The sequence below is a fragment of the Rousettus aegyptiacus genome, unplaced genomic scaffold (genome assembly GCF_014176215.1).
Source record: "Rousettus aegyptiacus isolate mRouAeg1 unplaced genomic scaffold, mRouAeg1.p scaffold_m13_p_2, whole genome shotgun sequence".
In the NCBI taxonomy this organism is placed as follows: Eukaryota; Metazoa; Chordata; class Mammalia; order Chiroptera; family Pteropodidae; genus Rousettus; species Rousettus aegyptiacus.
In genome coordinates, this window is record NW_023416295.1 from 143362097 (window position 1) to 143388593 (window position 26497).

At 35.5% G+C, this 26497-nt stretch overlaps 1 protein-coding gene across 4 annotated transcripts in view; it reads left to right on the top strand.

The window, feature by feature from the left end:
• ITPR2 (inositol 1,4,5-trisphosphate receptor type 2) overlaps nucleotides 1-26497 on the top strand; it is a 405483-nt gene that overhangs the window by 132034 nt on the left and 246952 nt on the right. For all 4 annotated transcript variants that reach the window (XR_004955694.1, XM_016119206.2, XM_016119205.2 and 1 more), the window contains 7 exons: nucleotides 2303-2475; nucleotides 3412-3531; nucleotides 3649-3834; nucleotides 4930-5181; nucleotides 5625-5769; nucleotides 7337-7487; nucleotides 26254-26447. Coding sequence is in view for 3 of the 4 variants with exons in the window: in XM_016119206.2 (XP_015974692.2) it covers nucleotides 2303-2475; nucleotides 3412-3531; nucleotides 3649-3834; nucleotides 4930-5181; nucleotides 5625-5769; nucleotides 7337-7487; nucleotides 26254-26447 (1221 nt within the window). In the remaining variant the exon portion in view is untranslated. The remainder of the gene's footprint in view (nucleotides 1-2302; nucleotides 2476-3411; nucleotides 3532-3648; nucleotides 3835-4929; nucleotides 5182-5624; nucleotides 5770-7336; nucleotides 7488-26253; nucleotides 26448-26497) is intronic.

Consider the following 26497-nt stretch of genomic DNA (forward strand, 5'->3'; position numbering starts at 1 on the left):
TCTTTCTCACTCCTCTCAGTCTTAGCTAGGGACTCATGAGCCTAGTGTGCTGAGGGATGTGTAATTTCTTCTCTGAAAACACTCATCCTTTTGACAGGTAGAAACACACACACACACACACCTGCTTCTATAATTTCTCCTCTCCTTTGTTCTTAGTTCACTCTACCTAGGATTATCACATCTGCAGGCAAATGTTTATTTACTTTTGGGAATCTGCTTTCCGGTTTCTTTAGAGCATATGACTATGGGTGGATCACTCATTCTCTCTTTTGAGCTGTCTCTCCAGGACATAGGCCATTGAGCTGACAAAAGAAAAAAGAATCCCCAGCATTCACTGAGGGCGAGGCTTTATTTTCTCTCACATTCTTGTGCATGCTCCAATTCGATCTCAGAGATAGTTGAAAAATATTTTTCTCATTTCTCTTAAATTAAGAATGCTTTGTATTAAGCATAAATCAGCTTTCTGATGTTTTTAGAATGTGATTTTAAAATATAAGGAGAATTACTTTCTACTTTTGCATAATTTCCTTGTTTTCCTTTGTCCTCACCTATATTTTATAGTCCTAATTGGGAGTTCTTTTGTGATTTAGTGCTAACCCAAGTCTTTCGTATTGAGTCTCTGTTTATTATTATTTATAGAATTCGGTAACAACTCTAATTTCTTTTGATTATTTGTCAACACTTTGATCTATTTATTAAACATCTTGTAGGTTTGCCTTATACTATAGTATGATTACGATAATGATAAAAGTGTGTAAATCAATACTTACCTTTAAAATGATACATTAACATAAGATAGTTACTTAACTGGCTATCCAACATAAAGCCATCTTTTGAAATGCCACAGAATTAGTGCCTAGAATATAATTAGATTTGTGCAACCAATATCATTTTCAAGGAATAGGTAGGTAAGTTCCATGAAAAAAAAAAGAGGCAAAACTACTTTTTAATTTATAAAATTTCCCAACATCGAAACAGAGGTATATTCCCAAGGAGAATCCCCAAGAAATTGAAGTAAAACTTTCCAATTTGGAAGGGGACAAGCTTACTAGTTTTATGGTTGTGTGAGGTATTTTGCTTATACACAGATGTGTGATAAATGAGTAGTAGTGGCTGGGAATATATCAGAGTTTGTGTGAAGAATAAGAAAAACATTAAACAATGCATGATTGAAACTCCCCAGTAGCTTTCTCTTGTGCTTAGAATAACATCTTTGTCCTTTACCACGGCTTGCAAGGACCTCCCTCTCCAACCTCAGCTCTTGCTTTCTTCTCACTTACTATACTCTTGCTGCAGTGGCCACCTTTTGATCACAAAAAACTTGGATCTACTACCACAGAGGCTTTGCACCTGCTACTCCGACTGCCTACATGGCTTCTCTCCCCATACTGCATCCTTTTTATCATTTCCATTATTTCATCATTTTAATCAATTGAAACATTTCCATCCTAGCTCAAATGTCACTTCTTTAGCATCCACTCTGTTTAAAGTTGCCAACTTTTTCGCTCTCTATTTTTTTTTTAAATTTTACTTAACAATGTGTAAAATGATCAGATTTATTGCCTTTTTTAAAACTAGATGTAATCTCCATGAGAGCTTATTTATCTTGTTTACTTTCTTATACCTACTCTCTCAAACATTGTCTGGAATGTAGTAGGCTTTCAAGAAATATTTATCGGATAAATAGATCTGATCAATACAGTGATTAATCTTATTACTTTGTTCGATAACTTTTTAAAGATAGTGGTATGAAATTTTATTATTTTAAAGAGAAGATTTAATAGATTATTGTAATATAACATTCAAAAAAGAAATCACTTAAGTCTACCTGGGATCTTCAAGTAAACTTCATCAAGGATCCATGCCTCATAATCTAAATATCACAGTTATTTCTTTTCTATAATTATGCTGAAATCATTGGTTATGACTTTTAATGAGAGTTAGAAGGGCCTCTGTCAGGGTGGTGAAATTCTTAATACCAGTGTCATAAAAATTGTTACTTTAACTAGGTTTATTTTGTTTTTTCCATTTACACTTTGAGGATATAAGCACCTATCTTAAAAAAAATAGTTCTAGGCATAGAATTTTTTATTATAATTTAAATTAGGTATATGGTAATATTTTCATTCCCTTCTTTAAAAAGTTCTATTTACTAAAGAATTATTTACTTGCTCTTTTTTTTTTTGATAATTTTTAGTGAGTTTCCTGTTATGAATAAATTAATCAATATTACCGACTCTAATGGAAGCTGTTATTGCTCAGCTGTTTGGCAGTGGATTCTGACAGCCTTTCTTTTTTGCAGGAATATATTGCTAAGAATTTCTATGTCATGCAGTCCCAGATTGGCTATGATATTTTGGCAGAAGATACCATCACAGCTTTGTTGCACAACAACAGAAAACTACTAGAGAAACATATCACAGCAAAAGAAATAGAAACATTTGTCAGTTTACTTAGGAGAAACCGTGAGCCAAGGTTTGAAGTGGTTCATGCAATATTCTTTTGTAAGGGGGATTGTGGCTTTTTGCTTTATTCTTAGAACTTTTTAAAGTTAAAGTTTGTTCATATACCTTTCATTGACAAAACTATATTGGACTCATTGCTATAATAGTTATGCATAATGAAGAGTTGTTACCTTATAGGAAACCAAAACTCTAGACATATTTAAATTGATCACTTATGTTTTTATAGTACTTTATAGTTTTCAAAATATATTCATATGCATTGTCTCACTTAAATGTGCATATTCTCATGAAGTACACTGGTCATATATTATTATCCATATTTTAAAGGTGAGAAAATAAAAAATTGAGAGAGCAGTTAGCCCAATAAACCACAATAGTAAGGATCCAATAGGAGGTAAATCAAGGGTTTCTGATTCCACATTAAGTTCTCTTTCTCTTACACCATGCTGCCTTATCTTGGAGAAATGAATGCAGAAAAGTCATTGGATTGGTAAAGTTTTCTTAACTATTAACATCACAAATAAGTGTTAGGAGGTAGAAATGGGCCTCTGGCTCATTGATTAAGTGCATGTTGTATTCTAGTTTTACTCAGTACAGCACTAGCTTTGATATGCTTTTGTTTTGATATTAAATTCTGGGGTCGTCTCACTTTAGGGCAAATAAATGATTTTCCAGACATACTAAGTTATAGTGCTGTGGGATGAATATCATCAAATAAATACAGGCAAACATATCCCTTTTTGAAATACGATTTGTACTAAATACAAATAATTGGATGTTTAATTTGTTTCTAATCATGCAGAGATAAGCTACAGAAAAATGTTGCATGGAAATAATTTTAAAATATGTCTTAAAGTCATATTTGTTATATCTCAAAGTTTATTTTCATTATGATTTTATAAAATGCTTTTTCTTAACATTCAATTTAATTTTTTTTTTTTGCCAGATTCTTAGATTATTTGTCAGATCTGTGTGTGTCTAATACCACTGCTATACCTGTAACTCAAGAACTCATCTGTAAATTCATGTTGAGCCCAGGCAATGCAGATATTCTCATTCAAACTAAGTAAGCATGAATAATGGAGACAACTTTTTCTGTTCATTTATTTGTAAGCATTGAAGCTCTTTGTCATATTTGTTAGTGAGCTTCTTAATAGATTTTGTATGTGTTATTAATTTCAAGGCTGGTTTCGATGCAAGTGGACAACCCCATGGAGAGCTCCATCCTTACAGATGACATCGATGATGAGGAAGTTTGGCTCTACTGGATTGACAGCAACAAAGAACCTCATGGCAAAGCTATTAGACATCTTGCTCAAGAAGCAAAGGAAGGCACCAAAGCTGACTTAGAAGTTCTTACCTACTACAGGTAAAGTATTATGGAGAACTGTAATTCCCAATCTCCTATGCATTGAGAAAGGTTCTCTGAAACCTCTAAAAGTCAGATATCTATGAAGAGGAAATTTAAAAAGTCATGTCATTACTATGGTAGCTGAAATATTTACTATTATTTAAAATATTCAAAATGAAAGTTTTCTACATATACCACTTGCAATTTCCTGATTTCCCAGAACTTGGGATTGTTGTATAGCATAGGGTTTTCTCTTATTGACTGGAGCAGGTATAGATGAGAGACATGTTGGGACCTGGATAATGGAGTAGAGAGAGAGCTGGAATTGGAGCTGGGAAAGCTGATTCAGCTGCAGAGGTGTCCTCAGAGAAAGTTAGCCGGTGGTTTATAGTTTACAGTGCTTATAAAAATGTGAAGCCCTAAGTCTTAAGAGAAACTGTGTATATAGTTTCAGCAGTGGCATGTGGCAGCAGAATTTCTGATGGCAGTTCCCAGTGGTCAGTACATTGGGAGCAAAAATCTAGCTGGTGTCTTTGATTTTAAGGAACGAAAACTCAAGGCAGATGCCCTTGGGCCAAGTTGGGCCCAAATGACAGAAATCTGAGGAAGGCAGAGAGTGCCGTCTGTCCCCTGGTTTCTACAGCTCCAGCAATAAAGCCAGAAGCTAATTCTTGATCTTAGAGAATGATGAATCCAAGTGTACTGTTGCCATTTGGACTGATCACATTTGATTTGAGTGGATCTAAAATTAGAGTGTAGATACTAGAGCCCAGAGCTGAGTGGGACAGGGGAAGGTGGAGAAAGATGGTTTTGTGTGAGCTCTTACCCATGGTCTTCAGGGTTACTGTATTTATAATCCTAGGAAGCCTAGAATGGAGAGCCTGATGACCCTCTCCACCAGACACATGTTGCTGGAATGAGTAAGAGAATGGGCATAAAGACAATTTCATGTATATGTTGTTATTATTTGATTATTTAACCTACTACCAAGAGAGTTTGACTCCGGTATCACGTACACTTGGAAATACTGTTATTGTAAGTAGACACTGACTGATACCATGATGTTCAAGGTCAAGACAAGACAAATAATGTAATACATTTAATGTTTTTAAGGTATCAGCTAAACCTCTTTGCAAGGATGTGCTTGGATCGCCAGTATCTGGCCATCAACCAGATTTCTACGCAGCTTTCTGTTGATTTGATTCTGCGGTGTGTGTCGGATGAGAGCTTGCCATTTGACCTCCGAGCATCTTTTTGTCGCCTCATGCTCCACATGCATGTTGACCGGGATCCCCAAGAGTCCGTGGTGCCTGTTCGTTATGCCAGGCTCTGGACAGAAATCCCCACAAAGATCACAATTCATGAGTATGTTTGGAAAAATTTCTTGAGGAATTTAAATTCAGCAAATGAACTTGAAATAAAGTGTCTTTAATTTTGAAATGAAATATATGGAAAAGCATTTCTGTGTGCAAACTCGGGTTGTTAATCTTCCAAATACAAATAAGACACTCTTTTTGGAGAGCAAAATGACAATTCTTGATAATAGAAACATCATTCTGGAAACCAATAAACAGAAATCATATTAATAAAAGATGTAATAATTAGTTAAGTGCTTAATATTATTGTAGACTCTAGTATAAGTGCTTTCCATGTATTTCACAATAGCCCGATTTTGTGGATGAGAACACAGCATCTAGAAAGGTTATTTATTTCACTGAAGCTTAAGAAGCCAGGAGGTAAAGTATGTATATTTTCTTATCTTTAAATAATTATAGTCAATTTAACTTGCTTATATTCTGTGTTTCCAGATATGATTCTATAACAGATTCTTCCAGAAATGATATGAAGAGGAAATTTGCACTGACAATGGAATTTGTTGAAGAATACTTGAAAGAAGTTGTGAATCAGCCTTTTCCTTTTGGTGATAAAGAAAAAAACAAACTGACATTTGAGGTATTTTTTAAAAACAATTTATTCACGAGGTTATTCAGTTTTTCCTATCAAATCACTGAGCATCGAAGATTTTTTTTCCTCTAATATTTAAGATATTTTGGTAATTGGGTAATTTGGTTCATGAAAGTATGATTCCATCATTTATTAAAAAATAGATTTGATGTTTTAATCATACCTAATGTCTAATATAAAATATTTTATTTATAATTATGTGTTAGCTACTGTATTTCCTGATATTTTTTTGGGGGGGTTCACTTTATTTCACTTACACAAGCTTTACTGCACTTAATGAACAAAGACAGTTTTTCATACTTATAATATGTTTGGATACTTTATTTTCATCTTTATGGAGGGATGTTTTTAGCCTCATTAAACTGACAGAATTATTCCAACTTATAATATCATTTTGGGGGATATAGTGACAATACTTGAGAGAAGATGCTATTACTTGATGTCTGCTACTTGCTACCTACAGGTGTATACCAAATTACTGCCAAACTTAGTAGCCCAAAGCAACAAACATTTAGTATCTTAGAGTTTCTACGGGTCAGGAATCTGGGAGTGCTTACTTGTTCAGGGTCTCTCATGAAGTTGTAATCAAGCTGTCAACTGGGTTGTAGTTGTCCGGGGCTAGACCATCTACTTCTAAGCTCACTCATGAAAAGTTGTTGGTGGCCATGCTTTCTTGCCAGCTATTGGCCAGACACCTCATTTTCTTGTCATGTGGGCCTTTTTATAGGCTGCCTGTGTCCTTATGGCATGGCACTTGGCTTCCTCCAGAGTAAGCCATTTGAGAGAGATTGAGAGAGAGAGCAAGAGCAAGAGTGAGAGCGAGAGTAAGAGCGAGAGAGAGAGAGAGAGAGAGAGAGAGAGAGAGAGAGAGATTGATTGATTCAGAGAGAGTCCAAGATGGCAGTTCAGTCTTCTATAAGCCAATCTTGGAAGTAGCCATCACTTTTGCTGTATTTTGTAGGTCACACAGATGAACCCTGGTACAATGTGGAAGGAGACCATATACTGGGGGCCATTCTGGGAATTGGCTCTCATACCTAGTGTTTCTTGCATCCAGAAGACCACAAAGCAGCATAGGGAACATATATTTCTGGACAAATTTCATAGATAATATCCACTTACTAAAGCAATTCATTAATCTAATCATTTATTAAGTGATAATCTACTGACTTAACTAAGTTAATAATTATAATAATTACATAATTTAATTAAGAGGTAAATTGTTCTAATGCAAACTTTTAAAACCACCTTTATATACCTAAAATCTTGTCTTCTTGCTTCCTTGCTGGCTGTTGACCAGATACTTCATCTTGTCACATGGGCTGTTGATGGGATTGCCGACGAATTAGTCATATTTAGATTTAATCCTAAACTTCAATAAATCAGAGTTTAGTGGTTACTTTTGTAGGTATTTTAATTCTTCAGTGTTAAAGAATTAGAAAGTATGGAAATACCTGCCCTAATTAATTTAGGTAACAAAAAAGTCAATGTTAACTTTAGTTCTTAATGATTTTCTTTTCTTTTCTACCCTCCCCCCCCTTTTTTTAAAATTAAGGTGGTCCACTTGGCTCGGAATCTCATATACTTTGGATTTTATAGTTTCAGTGAGTTACTAAGACTAACAAGAACACTTCTGGCTATCCTAGATATTGTACAGGCCCCCATGTCATCGTATTTTGAAAGATTAAGCAAATTTCAAGATGGAGGTAAGAATTTCTGAGCTAAGTTATAATCTTTTTGTGAGATAAAAAATAACAAATATACAGAGAAGTGATTGTTAACGTGTACCTGCTAATATATGTGTACAAATGAAAAGTAATCCTATGGTAGTACTGAGTGATAATAGGCTGGATTTATAAACATGCTTTTCTGTTCTTAACACTAAAGCTTTGAGAGACAAATTCATAGGTCAGTGAATTCCATCTTTAGCAATTCATATTACAGCTAATCTGCCAGTGAAAATATTATGTCTTAAAAAATAAAAACATCTTAATATTTGTGATCATCCTGGTATGTGTTGGATGCTGCCTATGCATCCAACACATACCAGGATGTAGAAAATGCCAAATACAGGCCCGCTAAGGGTTGTGCCAGAGAAGCAGTGAATGCAAAGCCAGTGAGTAAGAGAATGAGCTTTCGAGTCAGAGTGCCTGCATTCAAATCCTGCCTTCACCGTGATTAACTTAGGCAAGTTACTTACTTCCTGTAGGAATTTCTTTTTTCATCTAAGATATGAGGATGATAATAATAGTATCGTCCTCACAGTTTTCTTGTGAGAATTAAGTCAATGTGTACAATGTATTCAAAGCATTTTAATAGTGCCTGTCTCATAACTAAACAAAAAGGTTTTGATGCTGAGTGTCTTATGTTAGATACCATGAAAATGCCCTGAAGTAGAGATATGTTGAAGAGTACATTCAGGAAATACACCTGTAAGGCAGAGGTCTGGGCAGACAGAGGAGCTGATCCACAATGCAGTTGCAGAGTTCATCCTGCAGGGAGCTCTGGAGCTGAGACGGCCCTTTGGAGTGGTCACAGAATCGTTGCATCAGCCATATCTTGACTACTGGCTTTGTCATGGAGTGGATGTGTAACTTTGTGTAAGGCACTTCTTTTTGAAGAAGGGACATTCTTAATGACAGTTGCGAGAAGTCAGGAGTCATGATGACTAGCATCTGGGGTTATAGCTCTGAAGAGGGGATGTGGATGGGACACAATGTATGCACCTCGGTATCTGCTATAGAATTAAAAAGTAAAACCAGAAATCTAATTTCAGACATAAAGAAGTAATATCTGGCTAGGAATTATAAATATGGAACATCCAGGTTGCTGAAACAATTAATTGCTGCTACTTAAATCTGAATTCCTTCTACATCTTCTAAACATCTGTATAGATCAATAAGAAGAAAATTAAACCACATAAATCCCTCACCTTCAGCAGAACCATAAGATAGACAGTACAAGTTTCAGTTATTGTAGTAGAAAAGTAACATCAGTTTTCAGCAGAGCTGTCTCCTGAGCACTCACTGCAAGTCTTTGTGGGCAGTTAGGGGTTTCTGGAAAAACCATGTGGAAGATACAAGACGAGATTGTTTAAAAATCACCTCCAGAAAGAGAAAGTTTATCCTAAGGGTGAAAATACTAAAAGAGAATCCAACTAGATAGAAGATTACTGAATAAAGTGGAAGGGACTTAAGAGGGAACAGTAGTAGCATATGTGTGGAAAAGCAATGCCACTAGGGATGAACAAGGTTAAAAGTAAGGGAGAGGCACCCTTTGGAGTCTTGATGGTGAAGGGAAAAGAAGTGAGGAAATTTAGAATACCACAAGTTAAAATGAAAAAAGTTGAAGGAAATATAACCTCTTCACTGCCTCCCACCAAAAGTCAAACTAAAGAAACTGCACTTCATGACTCAGACAAGAGAGAGCGCCCTTGAATTAAAGATCATGTAAACCAGCTCACGATTTAGACCTTGTCCAAGAAATGACGACATATAATCATTCCTCATTTATATAAAACTACTATAGGATCAAAATAGAACGGAGAATCAAAAACATTTCAGTTGATGGAAATTCTTCTCTAAAAAGCAATCATGAAACAGAAGAAAAATTGTATCGCAACACTAAGCTGAATTAAATGTCTTTGAACAAAAATTGGGATACAAAAATATGACTTGAGTCCTAAATTCAGAAACTAAGTTTAGAAAAAACAGGAAGAAATGAAACTAAAGTTGGTTAAACTCAGAAAAGTCATAGAATAAAATGGTAGACTTAATTGTTTTAGAAATACAGAGTAAATTACAAAGTGTCAAAGGGAGAATAGATTTGGATGGAAGTTTAATAAGCACCGTTGAAGAAAGGAAGGCAAACAATGAGGAGAATGTCAATAATGTAAAGAAACAAAAAAGGTTGGAGATAAAGTGGTTGAAATGGAAGAAAGGCAAAGAAGAGCCATCATGTAAATAATTGGAGTCATTGAAGAAAAAAACGATGGAATAGATCTGATATTTAAAAAGCACAAACCAAGAAAACATTCTATGATTAAAAAGATAACCTTAATTTTACATGATAAAATTGTCCAGAATGGTAACTTCTAAGATGTAGCAGAATAAAACTATTATATATAGTATATATTCAGAGAGAGCGGTGAGGGGGATACAGGGACACTATGGAAGCAAATGGAGAAAAAAAGGAAAGGAAAGATGTTTCCTGCTATAATGCTGTTACAATTTCCAAGTTTATTTTAAACTAAATCAATCTTAAAAGGTTAGAAATTGATTTTGACTTTTGGTCTCAGGGCTTAGAGTCTGCTTTCAGAGATTTTCCCTGAAGAAAGTATTTTTCTTCTTCTGAAAATTTGCTCATATCTTGTGTGTATTCTCCACTGTCCTGCCCATGTCTGCTAAGACATACTTTTTACTCTTTTAAAATATTTTATAATTCTCATATTTTCTTGTGAAATCCATTTGCCTCTGGATATCTTAATAATTCTTTCAGCTAGCTATCTGAGAACCATTAATTAATTTATTCAATAAGAATTTATTAACAAGTGCATGCTAGATACTATTCTCGTCACTGGGAATAAACAGTAAGGATAAACAAAGTCCTTAGCCACAGAGGGAACAGACAATAAATAAATAGGCACCTCCCCCCTCGGTTGGGGGAGATGATCAGATAATAAATGAATATACCCTGTAACATCAGATAATGCTATGAAGAAAAATAAAGTAGGAGACTATGGCAAGTGATGGAGTCAGGGAGGGGCAACTATTTTTAGCCAGAGTGGCTTGAACAGCTTCTCTGATGTCTGAGCAGGGACCTGCATGGATCAAGGAAGACAGCCATGAGGCAGAGTAAGCTTTTGAGGCAGAGTAAGCTCGATCTGTGTGAGGAGCCGCAGGAAGACCATTTTGGCTGAGGTAAAGTGAGAGAAGGGCAGAATGGTAGGAGGGAAGGTTGGAGAAGCCCAGATTGTGAAACCTCACAGATCTTGAATTTGAATTTTGTTTTGAGTTTGATGGGCAGCCTCTGGAGGGATTTTAGGAGGGATTGATAGGATTTGATAACTTTGGCTGCTGAGTGGAGAATAGAGGCTATCTATGCGGGCAGGGTGCTAGGTAGGAAGACCTTAGTTATGAGGATGCTGGGAAATAGGATAATAGTAATGAATTAAGGTAGTAGTGGTAGGAGTGGTAAGAAGTGGATAAAATGCTGCCTAAAGATTTAATCTTGGGACATTTCAACATTGAGCCATGAGAGAGAGGAGGAGCCAACAAGAAACTGGGACAGAGCAGTTGGTAAATAAAGAGGAACATTAGGAGAATGTGATGTGTTGGAAGCCAAAGGAAAAGTAATACTAAAAAATTTAAATTGTTGGCTTATATCAATACACTTCCTAGATAGCTAATATTCATTGAGTACTCTGTGTTCTAAGTGGTTGTACGTGGATTACCTCCCATGGAGTATGACTTGTGTTTAACCATGACACACACTATTTTAATTCATTATTAAAATATAAAACACCGTAATTTTACTCCAGTATTAAAAATGATTCATGATAGTTTTTATTAGCCAATTATAATTCTCTAAGAAACTTCTTGTGTTGATGGGAAATACCTACATGTGTACTCTATGAACCAAAACTCAGAGGTTTCTTCCTTTTGAGACTGGTATGTCATGTAGAGCAGTGTCTCTTCATTGGGGGAAATGGATTTTCCTAATTTTGTGGATTTTGGCTAGATTTTTGGAATCTGAAAGAATGTGCTTATTCCCCTATACAGTGGTTAATGCACAAGAAATATGTAATTCTAGTTCTTGGTGTATTGAAACTAATTTGAATTTAAGGACCATAGTTTTAAGATCACTTCTCTTTATATCTGCAAATCAGAGGGTAAATTATTTTTTTTATACATTCCTATGACTGGGTACATGATGTAAACTGTGAGAAGATAGAGTCTGTTTTTAAGCATGATTTGATAACAATTATAATTACACTACAGATGATACATCTGAGAGAAGTCGTTGGGGGGAGCTTTCTTTATTCCTGTGAACCCTAAAAGTCCTTCTCAAGGCATCATTATTGCTTTTACTAACATTAACACTTATTTAATATCATTAACTCACATATACTTGTAAAGACAATACTTTTATTTTTTTTTTTAAATTAAGTTTATTAGGGTAACATTGGTTAATACAATTATATAATTTTGAGGTGTACATTTTAATTTGACATCTGTCTATTCTATTGTGTGTTTACCAGTTTCCTTCAGCTACCATATATTTGATGGAAGAACAATACTTTTATAATAAAACATTCCAATCTAGATTTCTTTGGAGCATATGTATACTTGCAAGAAAAAAAATAAGACGCTACTTTTTGTCAATATTGTCTTGAGGTGCATTTGGAAAAGTGACTATGTGGCTTTATTTACACTATCTAAAATAGAAAAGAATGTACCTCATAGGGATATATTATTTTCTCATAAAGTTGCCAGTAATGCAAATGTAATTGAATTATGCATGGATTTTAGATTGTTTAGTAAAACATTTTCTTTTAAACTACCAAGATAGAAAAGCATATTCAGGGAGATTAACTTCCCTAAGACATGTTAGTAAGTTAATGGCATTGCTAAGAATTAAAATGCAAGAAATTAGTCTTTCTACTCTTTGTACCACCTAATTATTTATTAGTCCAATGACGTAATATTTTAGAATATTGAAGTTAGAGTTTTGGTTCATAAAATGTAAAGTTAACACTTATGTAGAGGATCAGTCTAATATTGTCTTTAAGTTAAGTAAACAATATACAGAGCTTAAAATTTTAAAAAATTAGGACAAAGCAATGTCCTGAACCTCTAGATATGATGCAAACAATATTTCTGACAAAAATTCATAACCTCCATCTAATCTCAAGGATTTATCAGAGAAGTAAAAATTGTAGAGTATTTAATAGAAAAACTGCCTTCAACTTTTTTTAAAAAGTCAATATCATGAAAGATAAAGAAAGACTGAGAAACATTAAGATTAAAAGAGACTTGACAACTAAATACAACATTCAGTTTTAAAAAAAATAATTAATTTTTTATGGTGACAATGGCTAACAAAATCTGGTTAGTTTCAGCTGTACATTTTAACAGCAAGGCATATATATGTTTACATTGTATGCTCACCTCCCGTAGCTGGAGTTTTTTCTGTCACCACATGTTTGACCCCCTTCTCCCTACCATCTGCTAACCACTAATTTCCTGTCCTTGTCCGTGGCAGTATGTGATTTTGGATCAGGAAAAATATCTCCATTATTGGCACACGAATATGTATTATGTTAGGTTGTAGTATTGAATTAGTTAGATTTCTTGAACTTTAATAGTACTGTGGTTGCGTAAGAGAATGTACTTGGTTTTAGCAAATACATGCTGAAGAATTAAGGGTTAAAGGTCACGATGTCCCAGAGTAATTCTCAAATATTGCCGAAAAGATGTAATATATATGTAGAGAGAGAGAGAGTTCAAGAGTGAGGGAGGATGCAAATGTGGCAGAATTTGTGAATCTAATAAATCTGGGCAGAAGGTGTTAATAGGAATTCTTTGTATTATTCTTGCAACTCTTCCTGTACATTTAAAAGTATTCCAAAATAGGAAAGTTACTAACTTAAATAATTAACCAAGTGAAAAAATGATTTATTATATGTAAGACACTTTGAACTTAAAGCATTATTATACAACTCTACTAGGAGGTGTGTTATTAATGCTGAGTCCTATTAGACTCTTCCTAACAGGATGTTAGACTCTATAAATTCTTAACACAAGAAGCAAGAGAGAACACATTCCTGTACCCTTCAAATGAGGAGAGAGGATTTGTGTGAGGCCTTGGAAAGAGTCCTGTGGTACAGGGTGAGGCAGAGGTCGATGCCAGAGAGAAAATCACAGATTACAGAAAGTACCTGGGGGAAAAAAGAACTGTTCCTTTAAGGGACAGCTTATGGGAGCCACAGCAATGCTGCCACATTACAAAACCAAGTGTATTGTCATCGTGGCTCTTTTATAGTCAAATGACCTGGATTGTATTTTTCTATTTTAACGAAACTTTATTTTCAATTGGAAGTCATTTGCAAAGCACAATTTTTTAAAAATAGGAAGTAATTTTATAAGCATTGTTGCTAGACAAACCCGTTCCTTCAATCAACGATTACAGTTTTCTTTCCAAAGACTGTGTCAGGAAAATTTTATGCAATAAGTAGAACCAGGTCTTTTTTTATCTTGATCTGCTTATGACTTACTGATTCAGCTCCAGCACAGTTGGGGTTGGACAGTCAGAGAAACATGTTTTGTAGTTCGGCAGGTCAAACCCAAGGGAAGATTAGGCGTGTCTAGAAGGAAAAGACTTACAGTTCCCAGACTTCCACTGCGTGCTGGCCTCGGTGGTGCCGGTCTTAAATAGGATGTGCACAGACAGCCTTCATGTGCTTTTCTGGGAAACCCTGTAGGTTTAGATGTCAGTGATTAGTGTTTGAAGCAATGGGGATGGCTGGTTGAAAAGTAGCAATTATAGAAGTTTTTCTCTTCTGGATCCTTGGGTACAGTGCAGCCCACCTCCATGTCACTGTGAGTTGTCCTCATTCTAGAGCTGGTTGGGGATCTGAGTCTGGCTCCCAGGCTGTGACCGCTCAGCATCATAGTGGCTTTTAGTTGGCATGCTCAGCAGAAATTGCTAGGCTCAGACGCAGCTTTTCATTTCTGTGCCCCAGAGGTGGTCCATTCAGGAAATTAAGCAGGCACGCTCCCATGGAGACACAGGAAGTGGTGCTGCCTTGGCCGGGGCTGCCGTGAAACAGAAGATTCTCATCTTCAGAACTATCAGTCTAATACCTTTCATTGGCTATGCCTCACTTAAGAAAAGAAATATCGTTTTCAAACAAATGTATTCACTCCCAGCAGGCTATGTTGTTAAGTTTGCTTTGCCTAATACCTATCATTTGCTCTCAGTGATTTAAAATGCACGGGCGCCATTCAGTGTAATTGATCTTTTGGGTGGAAGGATTATGTCAAGCCGTGCTCTTTGTCATGTATAGAAGTTAAAAGCAAATGTATATACTGGCTGATAAACCGGGTATTTTCAATATACTTTCAAGAGTATATTCCATTTAAAATACATTTTTATTCTCTTATTATAAAGAAGGATATATATATATTTATAGTCCAAGGATCAATCTTTCTATGTATTTTGTTTTACTACCGAGTCATTTGAAGAGTTGGGGACAAATGTGAATCTTACACATTCCTACAATGAACAGTAGAACATGTTATCTTTGGTGAGAGTATCATCTCCATCTAAACAGAGTACAGAATTTGACACAATCTAGAAATGATTTGAGTCTAATTCATTATTTAGTTATTCTGTCAATACCTTTCCACTTATGTGTTTGGTTTTTGAATGGAACTGGGGTTCAAATTTGAACCTCCAATGTGGAGCAATAAAGTCTTAACCACTGGGTAACATTTAGGCCTAGACAGAATCTATAGAACACCACTATCATTTCTTTTCATAATTTTCTCCCTGCCCTTGAACTCTCTATATGTGAAAAGGCAATATAACGGAAAACTACCAAAAGACCAAATGAGAGCTGAATAGTTTTTTTTTTTTTTAATCTTCTATCATTTTGCTTTTTTACAACTTCAAATTCTTGGGAGTTTCCGTAGTTAAGCCTTGAAATGTGGGCCTGTTCCCAGTTGCTCACCAGATAATCCCTTTCGTTGGCATGTATATTATAGTATTGAAAGTGAGAAATCACTAAAAAAAATAACCAATGGAGAATTTCATTTATTTTTAAGATTTCCTTTCCTTTGAGGTTTCAGGTTTGGCACTGAAGTGCCTTTGCTCTTAGAGAAGAAGATACAGGTAACCATGACAGCCTAAAATTATCCTCTGTGCTTAAAGGATTCAGGCTACACTGGGTGTAGCCCTGTGGGCCCAGTCCTGGGTAAGGAAGAGATATGGAGGGTGGGTAGTGAGAGGCACTTTGGATGTTTGTCTGTCTTGAAGCACCCTTTGCCCCAGGAGACTTGGGGGAAAAAGTAAGAGCATGCTAACTCTCCATTTACTGGCAAAGAACCAGCTGCTTCTTTAACTGTTGTTGTTGGTTGTTTTTTTTTTTTTTTCGCCTTGGCAGGGACTTCACATGATCCACCTTGAAATGCTTTTTCTGGCAGCATAATTGCTGTTAAAAAGGAGAAGGGAAATTGAGATGGGAGGTGGAGCAGAAACATTTTTTAATATTGTTATATGGGTGGGAAAGGAAGAAAATATTTGCAGGCAAAATATCTGCCAGAAAATAGTTTCTTTCTAAGATTAGGAGGTGAGTCTAAGTATGATCTTTATAGTCTCTTTTAGGTCAAAACTGTGATTCTTCGAAGATTAGTATGTAGTTCTCATTCACTCACTGAATGGTGTTTTATTTAATGTGTATTGCAAAAAATAAAATAAAATAAAAACTCCTTTTTAACAAATAACCGTGAAGCATATCTCCGGATTAATAGCTGTGATTGCTCTTTGTAAAGACACCAGCTAAAATACCTTGAAACCAAAAGCCTTAGTTTACTTAAAATATCAATTGCATCACAAAAATAGCAATTAAGCAAGAAAGAAAAGTCTTACCTGGATGCTAGGCGAGACTCGGAGGAGGCACTAATGTGGAGGTAGGTGATGGGTTAGAACAGAACTATGGTTTAGTACAATGACCATAACCGAAGGGCAAGTACCTAAGGAATAAGGCAGCTTCATTTTAAGGACTCTTGTAAGTGTTCCTTCGTCTCCTTTTAATTTTTCAGCTAAGTTTGATTTCTGTACTTAATCTTTCCCAACATCCTTTTGCCTCTCAAGATTCTCCTTTAGATGGCCTGCTTCTACCTCGTATCCCTCATCTTTGCTTTCAGCGATGTCCTTTTGCTTCAGACAGAACTCTCTTATGTCCGCTGTGTCTTGTTCCTCACACTGGCCTACTTCCCATATGCTCTACCCTTCTGCCTACACTTTCTTTCTATACAAATCATGTATTTTCAGTAAAGGAACTTTAGACACGAAGAAGAGGAAGGTTCATGTGTGCAGTTCTATCTGTAGTGATAGCTTTTCTCTTGTCCCTTTATGTATGTGTGTATAGTTCCGCCTTATTCGTTGCGGATATGTTCCAAGATCGGCAGTGGATGCCTGAAGCCATAGATAGTACCAAACCCTATATATATATTATGTTTTTTCCTATATACACATACTTTTTCACTTAAAGGAAATTAAGTGAAAAGCTTTATTATTATTATTATTATTAATTTTTTTTTTTTTTTTGCATATCTATACAGCTTCCCTTTGGTATACCCAAATTGCCAGCATCACTACTCTTGCTCTTTGGGGACATTATTAAGTTAAATAAGAGTTATTGAACACAAGTACTGCAGTACCATGACAGTCACTCTGATGACCAAGATGGCTACAGCATGGAAGTTCTGGACGAAAGGGGTAGTGCATAGTTTTAAACCTATGAATTGTTTATTTCTGGAATTTTCCATTTAATGTTTTTGGATTACAGTTGACTGTGGTTGACTGTGGGTAACTGAAACCAAAATTGGATAGGAGGGGGCTACTGTACCCTGTCAGGGGAGCAGTTTCTCATAATGCCTTGAGGTTCTTACATGGATTTTTAAATAACAGCGACAACAATCTCCCAGCGGCTCTACAATTATTTCCTGAAGGTTATAGTCTCTAGGAAGCAGACTCTGAGATAGAGTTTAGTGTGAATGAAGTTTATTAGGGAGGGCTCTTAGGATCAACACCAGTGGAATGGAAGTGAAAGAAACAGGATTGAGTGAAGGGAGAAATCGAGTTGTGATGCAGTCTTGGTGGAAGCCTCTGGAAGGTCTGAAGCTGGGATGTCTGTTGGAGTGATGGAGCTGAGCCTTAACCCCATGGGCTGCCTTGGGGTAAGTGTGTGGCATTGCTTGAGGCAGCTCTGTCTAGACTCATTAGTCCCCATCGAAGGCTGACATTTGAGGGCTGCACTCTAAGTAGCACCTGCAGCAGCTGAGGCAATAGTTCTTCATTCTTGGAAAGGAATCTGGGCAGGGCCCTCACAGCACCCATCAAAATATCTTTCAGGAAAGTACCATGATTGGAAAAACTGTAGGTCAAGATTAAGATTGCATATGAAATAGAGATTAGAGAGACAAATAAAAATGACTTGAAAATATTTAAAAGCATAATGAAGTTCTATATGTGAAAAAAAAATGTCTAGAATCTACATATGTTCACATGCCCCAGAATCACTGGCATCAGAAACACGATTTAGGCAGCAAGTATTTTCTGGAATCCTCTTCTTCAGATGTTCAGGAAGATTTCTGTGACATTCTGATCTTCTGAGTCTGGTTCTCCCACAAGCTTTGTGTTTTGATGATTGCACCTCCTAAGTCCTTTCTGGTTTAATGTGTAATGTCCTTTACACTTTTTTTTTTTCCTGTTTACACTTTTATAAATTTTAGAAAAAATGTCTGTGTAACTTTCAGGTTTTCTCTTACTTGTCAATAGTACCTAAGAGGACTTTTCCTTAACCTGCTTTCTGGGCTTAATTTTCTCCCTATATATCGAGAAGGTATCAAACACATGATTTACACTAGCTCATGTTCCTTTTTAAAATCAAACACATATGTAAAAATAGATGGAAAATAAATATGTAGTATTGTCTACTTTATGCTGAGTTTCCATCACGTTCCAGACAAGCCATTTGGCAAAGGATTACTATATTAAGAGTATCTATGATATATTCAATACCTAGCATACCTCTAGATCTTTTGCATGTGTTTTTCTTTAACCCTTACCCATTCCAGCAAGTTAGGTATTATGGTCACCACTTGCCCAAGAAATAGGCTCTAAGAGAGGTTCAATACTTTGCCTAAGACCTTATAGTTTGTAGCTTGCCGAACCAAATTTTGAATTCAGATTTTTCTTTTAGTGTTTCTTCCCTGTTTTGAAAAAACCCTACAGCCCTACAGTTGATGTTCTTTCTGCTATTGTCATACTGCTTTCTACATAGCGGACTTCCTTATCTGCAGGGACTGTTTTCTACTCTTTCCAAGTTTCTCCAGGAAAGTTTTATATAAAACAGTAGGCATTTACTAAAGACTTTTGACTTAACTTGAAATAATTTTACAGATTGATCAAAAAAATTTTTTAACCAAGACTTTCCCCTCCAGGAGTGGTCGTTTGGCTGGTTTTAGTCACAAGTCTTACTATTTGAAGATTTCTTGAAGCTGGATGTTCTTTGTTCTTTGAAGTATATTTCTGACTGGTCCCCCTGACTGTTTTTGGCTCTTTCTCCAAATTCCAACATAAGGATTCTTCCAAATCACATTCTGTACCTCTAGATTCTCTCAGTTCTTGGACTCTAATAAACCAGTTCCTTAAGTTGGTGCCCAAGGTTCTTCATAATTTGAGTTAGATGTCTCTAACTTTATTTCTTGCAGTTTTCCCAGCACTACTGAACAATTTTATGTTAGATACCTTTCTGTGAGCTACTTCTATATCTTATATATGCTTCCATAGCTCAATTATCATTAGATGAATATATGTAAATAATATGCCTTATATAAATATACAGGCATTTGAAGAACCAAAATATTTAGAAATTCTAATATTCCAAATATATATTTATGTCTCTTGTTACTTTTGTAGTTATTTTTATAAGTCTGTTTTGTTCTTGGAGTTACTACCTAATACAGATTTAAATTTATTGAGTAAGAGAAAAATTATGTAGATAGATTTTATTTCTGGTTCTATAGCTGACTTGTACTATGCCTAATATGCTATTATACACATACACACGCAGACACACAGACACGGAGAAACACAGATACACACACAGACACACACACACAGACATATACACGGCTTTCCAAAATATCTATTGAATAAAATGCATTTGATGACATATAAATTATGTGTCTTATATAAATATGTATATACTTGAATGATAAACATATTTTCTAGACCTTGACATTCCAAATATATCAGTTTTCTTTTACTACTTATGAAGTTTTACTTTGACTTTCTAAATTTCCATTGAATTCGAGGTAATGTGACAAATGCCTGTTCATATTAAAATACTTCCTGGTATTTTGTTCTTATAATTTTATTGTAGAAATTTCAGTGATTAATGTTAAACCTTTTCAGTGATCTCTAATGCACCATCTTAACAGAGTAATGTGGATCAGATATTCTCTTGTTATCTGTGTAAGTTAATAAATTTCAGAAGGACTTACTGGGCGTGATGCATGCATAATTTACACACTGCATTAAGTCACAAAGTGACTCTATAACTTCCTTATAGTTCTCTCAATCAAGTTGTACTCACATAAAGTTACAATACATAAAATTATTTTTGTTATACTTTGTAATTTGCCTTAGTAGAGGCAGAAGACTCTCATTGTAGGTTTGTTTGCGTTTCCATGGGATGCGTCAGAAACAGTGGCATCATCATGTAGTATTTTGAGTTTCGGTTTCCTGAAGGTATCAGCCACACAGTGGGTGAAGTTTAGTGTAGAATTTATTTTTATTTTTTAAGTTATAAAGTGACCGAAACCTCTGCAGTTACCTAGGAGTGATTTGAATGGTTCTTGGCACTCAGGAAGAGCTGCTTATATTATCAAATTGTATTAATAGAACAAAATCAATAGAAATGGCCTCACAAAAAAATGAGAATGACTGAAGAGGACCATGTAGTCTTTACCTTCTCTCCACTACAATTCTTCCTTCTAATTTAAATATGATTTGAGCTTCAGAATCTGATGCCCCAAGGTGTTACTATACTGGGATAGGTTTCCCAGTTCTCTCAATTTCTGGTCAAGAGAGCCCACCAGTGATTTAAAAATAAGGTGTGCTTTGGAACCCAGACATGGATTTTTAGAACATTAGCACATAAAGAGATTGTAGAAATCATCTACACAATACATTAACTTCAGATCTTTATAACACCCATTACAAATTGTCATCTGGGATCTCTAATACAGGAGTGGCCAAGGTTTTATTGCTGCACAAGGCAGGTCCTTCTTATTTCTGACAGCTCTAATTATTAAGTCTCTTTCGTTAGGTTATCTGAAATATGCCTCCCTCCAACTTCCAACAAGCAGCTTCAGTTTTGTTCCCTGGAGCCACACTGGCATCTAACATCACCTCTGCGTGTCAGTTCTTTCTGAAAATGGCCGACATATCAGCTGAGTTCCCTTCTTTCTGTGAAGTCATCCACAGTTCCTCTTATGACTCAAGTATCACTAATCACTAGTTTGACCAGCATAGAGGCAAGGATGGTTATTTTCTCATTTATTCTGAATACTTTTGTAATGCAGCCTAGATGAAAGGAGTGTTTTTGGTAATGATGACATAGTATTGATTCCTATTGAACTTGAACACAACTAAAGTTCTGATTTGTGCTCTGTTATGTCACATTTTCCCCATCACATACTCAGTCGGTTTTATTTGAACCTAAGTGCAGGTAATTTTATATTTTGATTTTACCTTATATTTAACCCATTAGTTTTCAACTTGTCAATGTAGTAGTTTTGGGATTTGATGGAGTTGTTCACTCTATTAGTTATCCTTTCTTGTTTTATGTTATCTTTTCATTTGAGAAATATACTACTTTACCCATCACTGACAAAAGTATTTATCTGATCAAGGCAACAACAGAATAGCAATGATTGAGTTCCTAATACTGTTGGCTATAATCATTTAATTGAAATATTATCTATGAAACTGTATATTATTCAAAATTTGTGTTGGTGGTGAGGAGGGATGCAAAAGAGATTAATTGGGAGAAGGGGCACAAAGATGCTTTCTGGGGTAATGGAAATGTTTGCTATCTGAATGACATGTGGTTTATATGGGTGGATGCCCTTCCTTGTCAAAACTGCTAAAACCTTTCATCAAAGAGCTGTACATTTCACTGTATTTAAATCGCATCTCAATCATAAAATTCATTTAGTATGTAAATTCATTTATTGCTTGGATTACTAACTTAAGAATTAAAGATCAGTTTTGCAAGTTAAAATTTTTAGGTTTGGAATATTGAAATGACTGTCAGTATTTGACAGTGATGAAATCCAGAATAAGATGTAGAGCTCAACCACTGTTTCGTATAAATTACTTTTTCAATTCATCCTGTGAATAACACTTCTTTAGGGTGTGGGATGGGAAATAATTTTCTTTTAAGCAGTCTACTTGATATTCAGAAAAAGATGGATAATAACTTTACTATATTTTAGTAACATTTTTTCAATAGGTATTGCATTGTTCTATTTCTAAGCTCTTGGAAAGTTGGAATCTGTAAATGGATTATCCAATGTTTATTTAGAATGAAGAAAATTAGATGTCACATTATCTGCTTTGTCCATTGAATGAATAGTCTTTACAAACCACTCCTCCGAAGGTCTTTAGAGACAATATTTTGTGTCAGTCGTCCATAGTGTAAGAGGTTCTGAGCTATGATTATGTGATGGAACCACATATTCATTAGTAAAGTGGTGACCACTATAATAGAACATATTGAAATTGAGAGTTGTTTTTCAGAAGTGTAGTGAAAGCATGCACATGTTCTCCACTTTTCATTTTGAAATACCTTATAATTATTTTGTGCTTTTTATTCTCCATGACTTTTGTGCATATTACATAATTTTATTCTCAAAAGGAATTAAAATTTATTTTAGAAGGATTAAGATTCTGAACATTGGATGATGAAGTAATTTGAGAAAGTTCATACACCTCTCATCTAAATCCTTCACTCCATTCAAATCTTAGGTCAAAATTGTATCTCTTCAGTGAAGCTGCTCTTCACTCATCTTATCCTAAGATAATCTTCCCAATCAAAAACAATTTCCTAAATGATTTTTTATACTGCCCATGCTATACCATACTGTCCCATCTGCTTTGTATTTGTTCTTAATTTCTTTTCTGGACACGTTTTATGTTTTCCTTGCCACATTGCAAATTCTTCTGTTTCTCTTATGTCCTTCCACCCCAGTGTCTCTTGTGTAGAGCCAGATGGACACTGGCTACTTAATAAGTACTTTCTGAACAAGGGCTGTTCTCAAAATTAAATTGTGCAATATAAACAAAATGCCACATGTAGTGTATGGCCCATTATATAATAATAACTGGTCAGATAAGGTCACTTGAGAATAACATGAACAGATTTATTATATGATTAATAGTAATTCTACATTTTCAATATACAATTCTAATTAGAATGTTTTCTTTCTGCGTCTGGTAGGTTTTCTGAGTTCTAGTATAAAATCTTTGGAAATGTATAAGGTCATGGTCTATTAGAGAAGCAATATGGTTTGGGAGGAAAAGATGTACATTGTCATCAGTTGGCCTAAATCTGAGGCTCTGCCACTTTCTGGTTGTGTAAGGTGGGATGGGTTCCCCCAACCTTTTACTCTGCTGGGTTCCCCCAATCCTCTACTCTGCAAAGTACACGGGATGTGATATGCCCTTGACAAAGGCAGATTCTATGATTTCCCTTATCTCATTGTTATGTTTTATTAATTTTTAAATTTTTTAGAAATTATTTTTAATTTATACCTTCTATAAATTCATATACCTGTTAACAATTGTTAAATTCAGTAGTGATTACCAATAGTAAAGTGACTTTTCAATAGAGAAAAATTAAATTATGGTCAATACAGCTTTAGTGTTATGTAAATTCCTGTTGTCCTGGAATTGGAAACTTGGCTCGTCGAAACCATCAAAGAACCATAGCAATATATTCTCAATCCATTCCTAGTCACCATTTCTAGAATGCATTTACTATACCCATCTTATTTTTGGGTTTTTCTCTTGAGGGGATTTAGAGTAGTAAAAATATCTATATAATCATGTAATGACAGACCTGAAAAGTCCATTTGCCTTTGTTTGTAAGGACTTCCATCATTATGTTTACTTAATAAAGATGACTCCCATTTTTCTCTAGAAACCATTTCAGTATACTTTATAGGTAAATCTAAATTCCAGCTGCTAGGTTAACATAAAAGACATTAAAAAGCTGAATTTCTAGAATTTGATTTGTATGGAAGATTTATATTACAATATAGTAAGTAGCCTTTTCACTAAAAACTTTTTTGTAGTATTAGCTAATTATAATTGTAAAGAGAAATAGTGAGGCTTCTTCTTTTTCTATGTTGAGGACTGATCACCTCTGACTTAACAGTTTAGAATTAGAAATTTTTCTGTGCAAAAAATGAATATTGGAGCCTTGCATGTCTATGATTTATGTGGCGCTTGACTTATGTTTTTCAAGCCGTAATAGTTCACAATTTAAGCACTTCTCGTCACCACCAAGCAACTCCAGAAAATGTAGTATCTTTTAATTTGAGATCTCCGAGTTGGCCATACATGGAAATGTTAGGAAAGTTTTGTGATGCCCATGTGCCACAGGCATCTGAGGATGTGGTACAACTGGAATGGACCCTCCTATTTCATTGACAACATGTGTTACATATTATTATGGTCCTGGCCTCTAGACTTTAATTTCTTGGTGACAGGATCTACATTTGGGGAAAAGAATTGTTTGAGCTAACTTTCAGTGTTAATAATTGTTTGGATTTAATAATTATTTTCCATGCAAATCTAAATATGATACAGACACTGTGGGTGCCAAGGATTTCTGTGTGAATCAGAGGTAAGAATAACAAAGGAGCCTGTTCTGTGTTAGTGGTGAGAAAACATCTCTTGGAGGCGAACATATATACATACTCAAATCAAGACTCAGGGAGATGTATTGGGTGAACATTGACAACCCAAAACCATTGCCAACAACCAGATGTGCTTCCTTGCGGTCCATGTAGCAGTCAGCGGGGGGTATTTGGAAATACTCTGCTTTTATGGTTCTTGGAGAACCACAGACAAGAAAGCATTCTGCCTTGAGGTTATTCTGATAGAAAATAGGGCTGTCTCAAATCTTTTGTCTCAATCTTATCCAAACTTGGAAATTATCTTCCATATTTTTTTTCTTGTCTCCCCCCCTCTCTTGGCTTATGCAAGCAGCAGTGTAATAAAAGGTCCTAGACGCTAAGAATGAAAAGCCAAGTTAATCTCTGCCTGGAAGATGCCATTCCAGACAAAAAGGTCTCTTCTTTGCCTACTCAAAAATGTGCTATTTGAGCATCACCTTCTTTATGTGTATTAATTTCATATGTGGATAAGATAATGAATTTTAAAAGGTATTTCACCTTTCACAATGTACAAATATTAGTGGTTACTAGTGGCTTGATGGTTATTGTGATCTGACAATCGAGATTCTTTTGAGTCATCTTTTGAATATTTTCCTTTTCTTTATTTGTTTGCCTTTCAATCCTGCAGGTATTCCTGCAGTTTATGTTCTTCACTTAGAGCTGAGGGTTTTATCTCATGGCATCTTATTTCCATTTCCCTTTCTCTTGGTTTGCACCCTGAGATATGTAGGAAAAGAAAAATTCCTGGTCAGATTCTCAGGCCTTTGCCTGAGGCAAAGCTCCGTGAACACCCACAAAGCAGGGACCGCTGTTCTGAAAGGTGACAGTTGTTTTGAATCCCCATTGCTTGGTGTAGGAATTTAGAAGTGAGAAACAACAATCAGGCTGGAGAATGTAAATCGTAGCAGTGTCAGGAGGATCCTTTCCTCTAGTTACATTTTGTGGTGAGTGTACTGAATGACTGTGCATGTGCAATTTTATTTTTAAGGACAAACTCAGAAGAAGATGCAGAGGGGGAGTGATCCCTCATTGAAAATGATTATGTTTCTCACTGATTTGTTTCCAATGACCTCGAAAATAATTGCCTTTTATGGATTTTGAATAATAATTTTCTATTCAAATTGGATGAAGGAATGTGAAGCATACTGGCTAATACATGCTTCTTCCCCAGATGAGACTATGTTTTTCTTAAAATAAAGTTGAAACAATCCTTCTCATAAGCTCTTTTTGTAAACAGTATGAAAACAAAGCTAAAAAGTCCTTAGTCTGAGGGTAGGATTAGGACACTAGTCACCATGTAAATGATTTCATATAATCTTTGTATCCTCACAACTCTTTTGATCATGGAGATGAATAACCTTCTTTTCACGTTATTGTAAATGGTAGAGACTGCTGATGTGATAGTTGGTAGGACTTACTGTGTTCCAGAAGGACCTGATTTGGATATCTTTAGAATTGCCAGCAATGCACTCTTGGTGCATCATAGCATTTTCTGAGGAAAGTAAGATTTTATTTTTAAAATCTGTCACTTAGAAATGTGTCTGCAATATCGTAACTTTATTTGCAAGGAAAGTGACAGACCAGTGTTGGTGCTATTCTTTCCTATCCTTAATACATTTCCTGTCATGTTTTCAGTCTGGTTGTGACTAATTGGATATTATAGTTGTTTCTCTAGGTGTTGTGTGTGTTGACCTAAGGATGTTTCTCGTGCCAGGAAACAATGTCATGAGAACCATTCATGGGGTGGGAGAGATGATGACCCAGATGGTGCTCAGTAGAGGCTCTATCTTCCCTGTGAGTGTGCCTGATGTTCAGCCCAGCCTCCACCCCAGCAAGCAGGGGAGCCCCACCGAGCATGAGGACGTGACCGTGATGGACACCAAACTGAAGATTATTGAGATTTTACAGGTATGTTGCATAAAGAAAGCAAAGTGACAAATACCTAGTTCTACCTATTA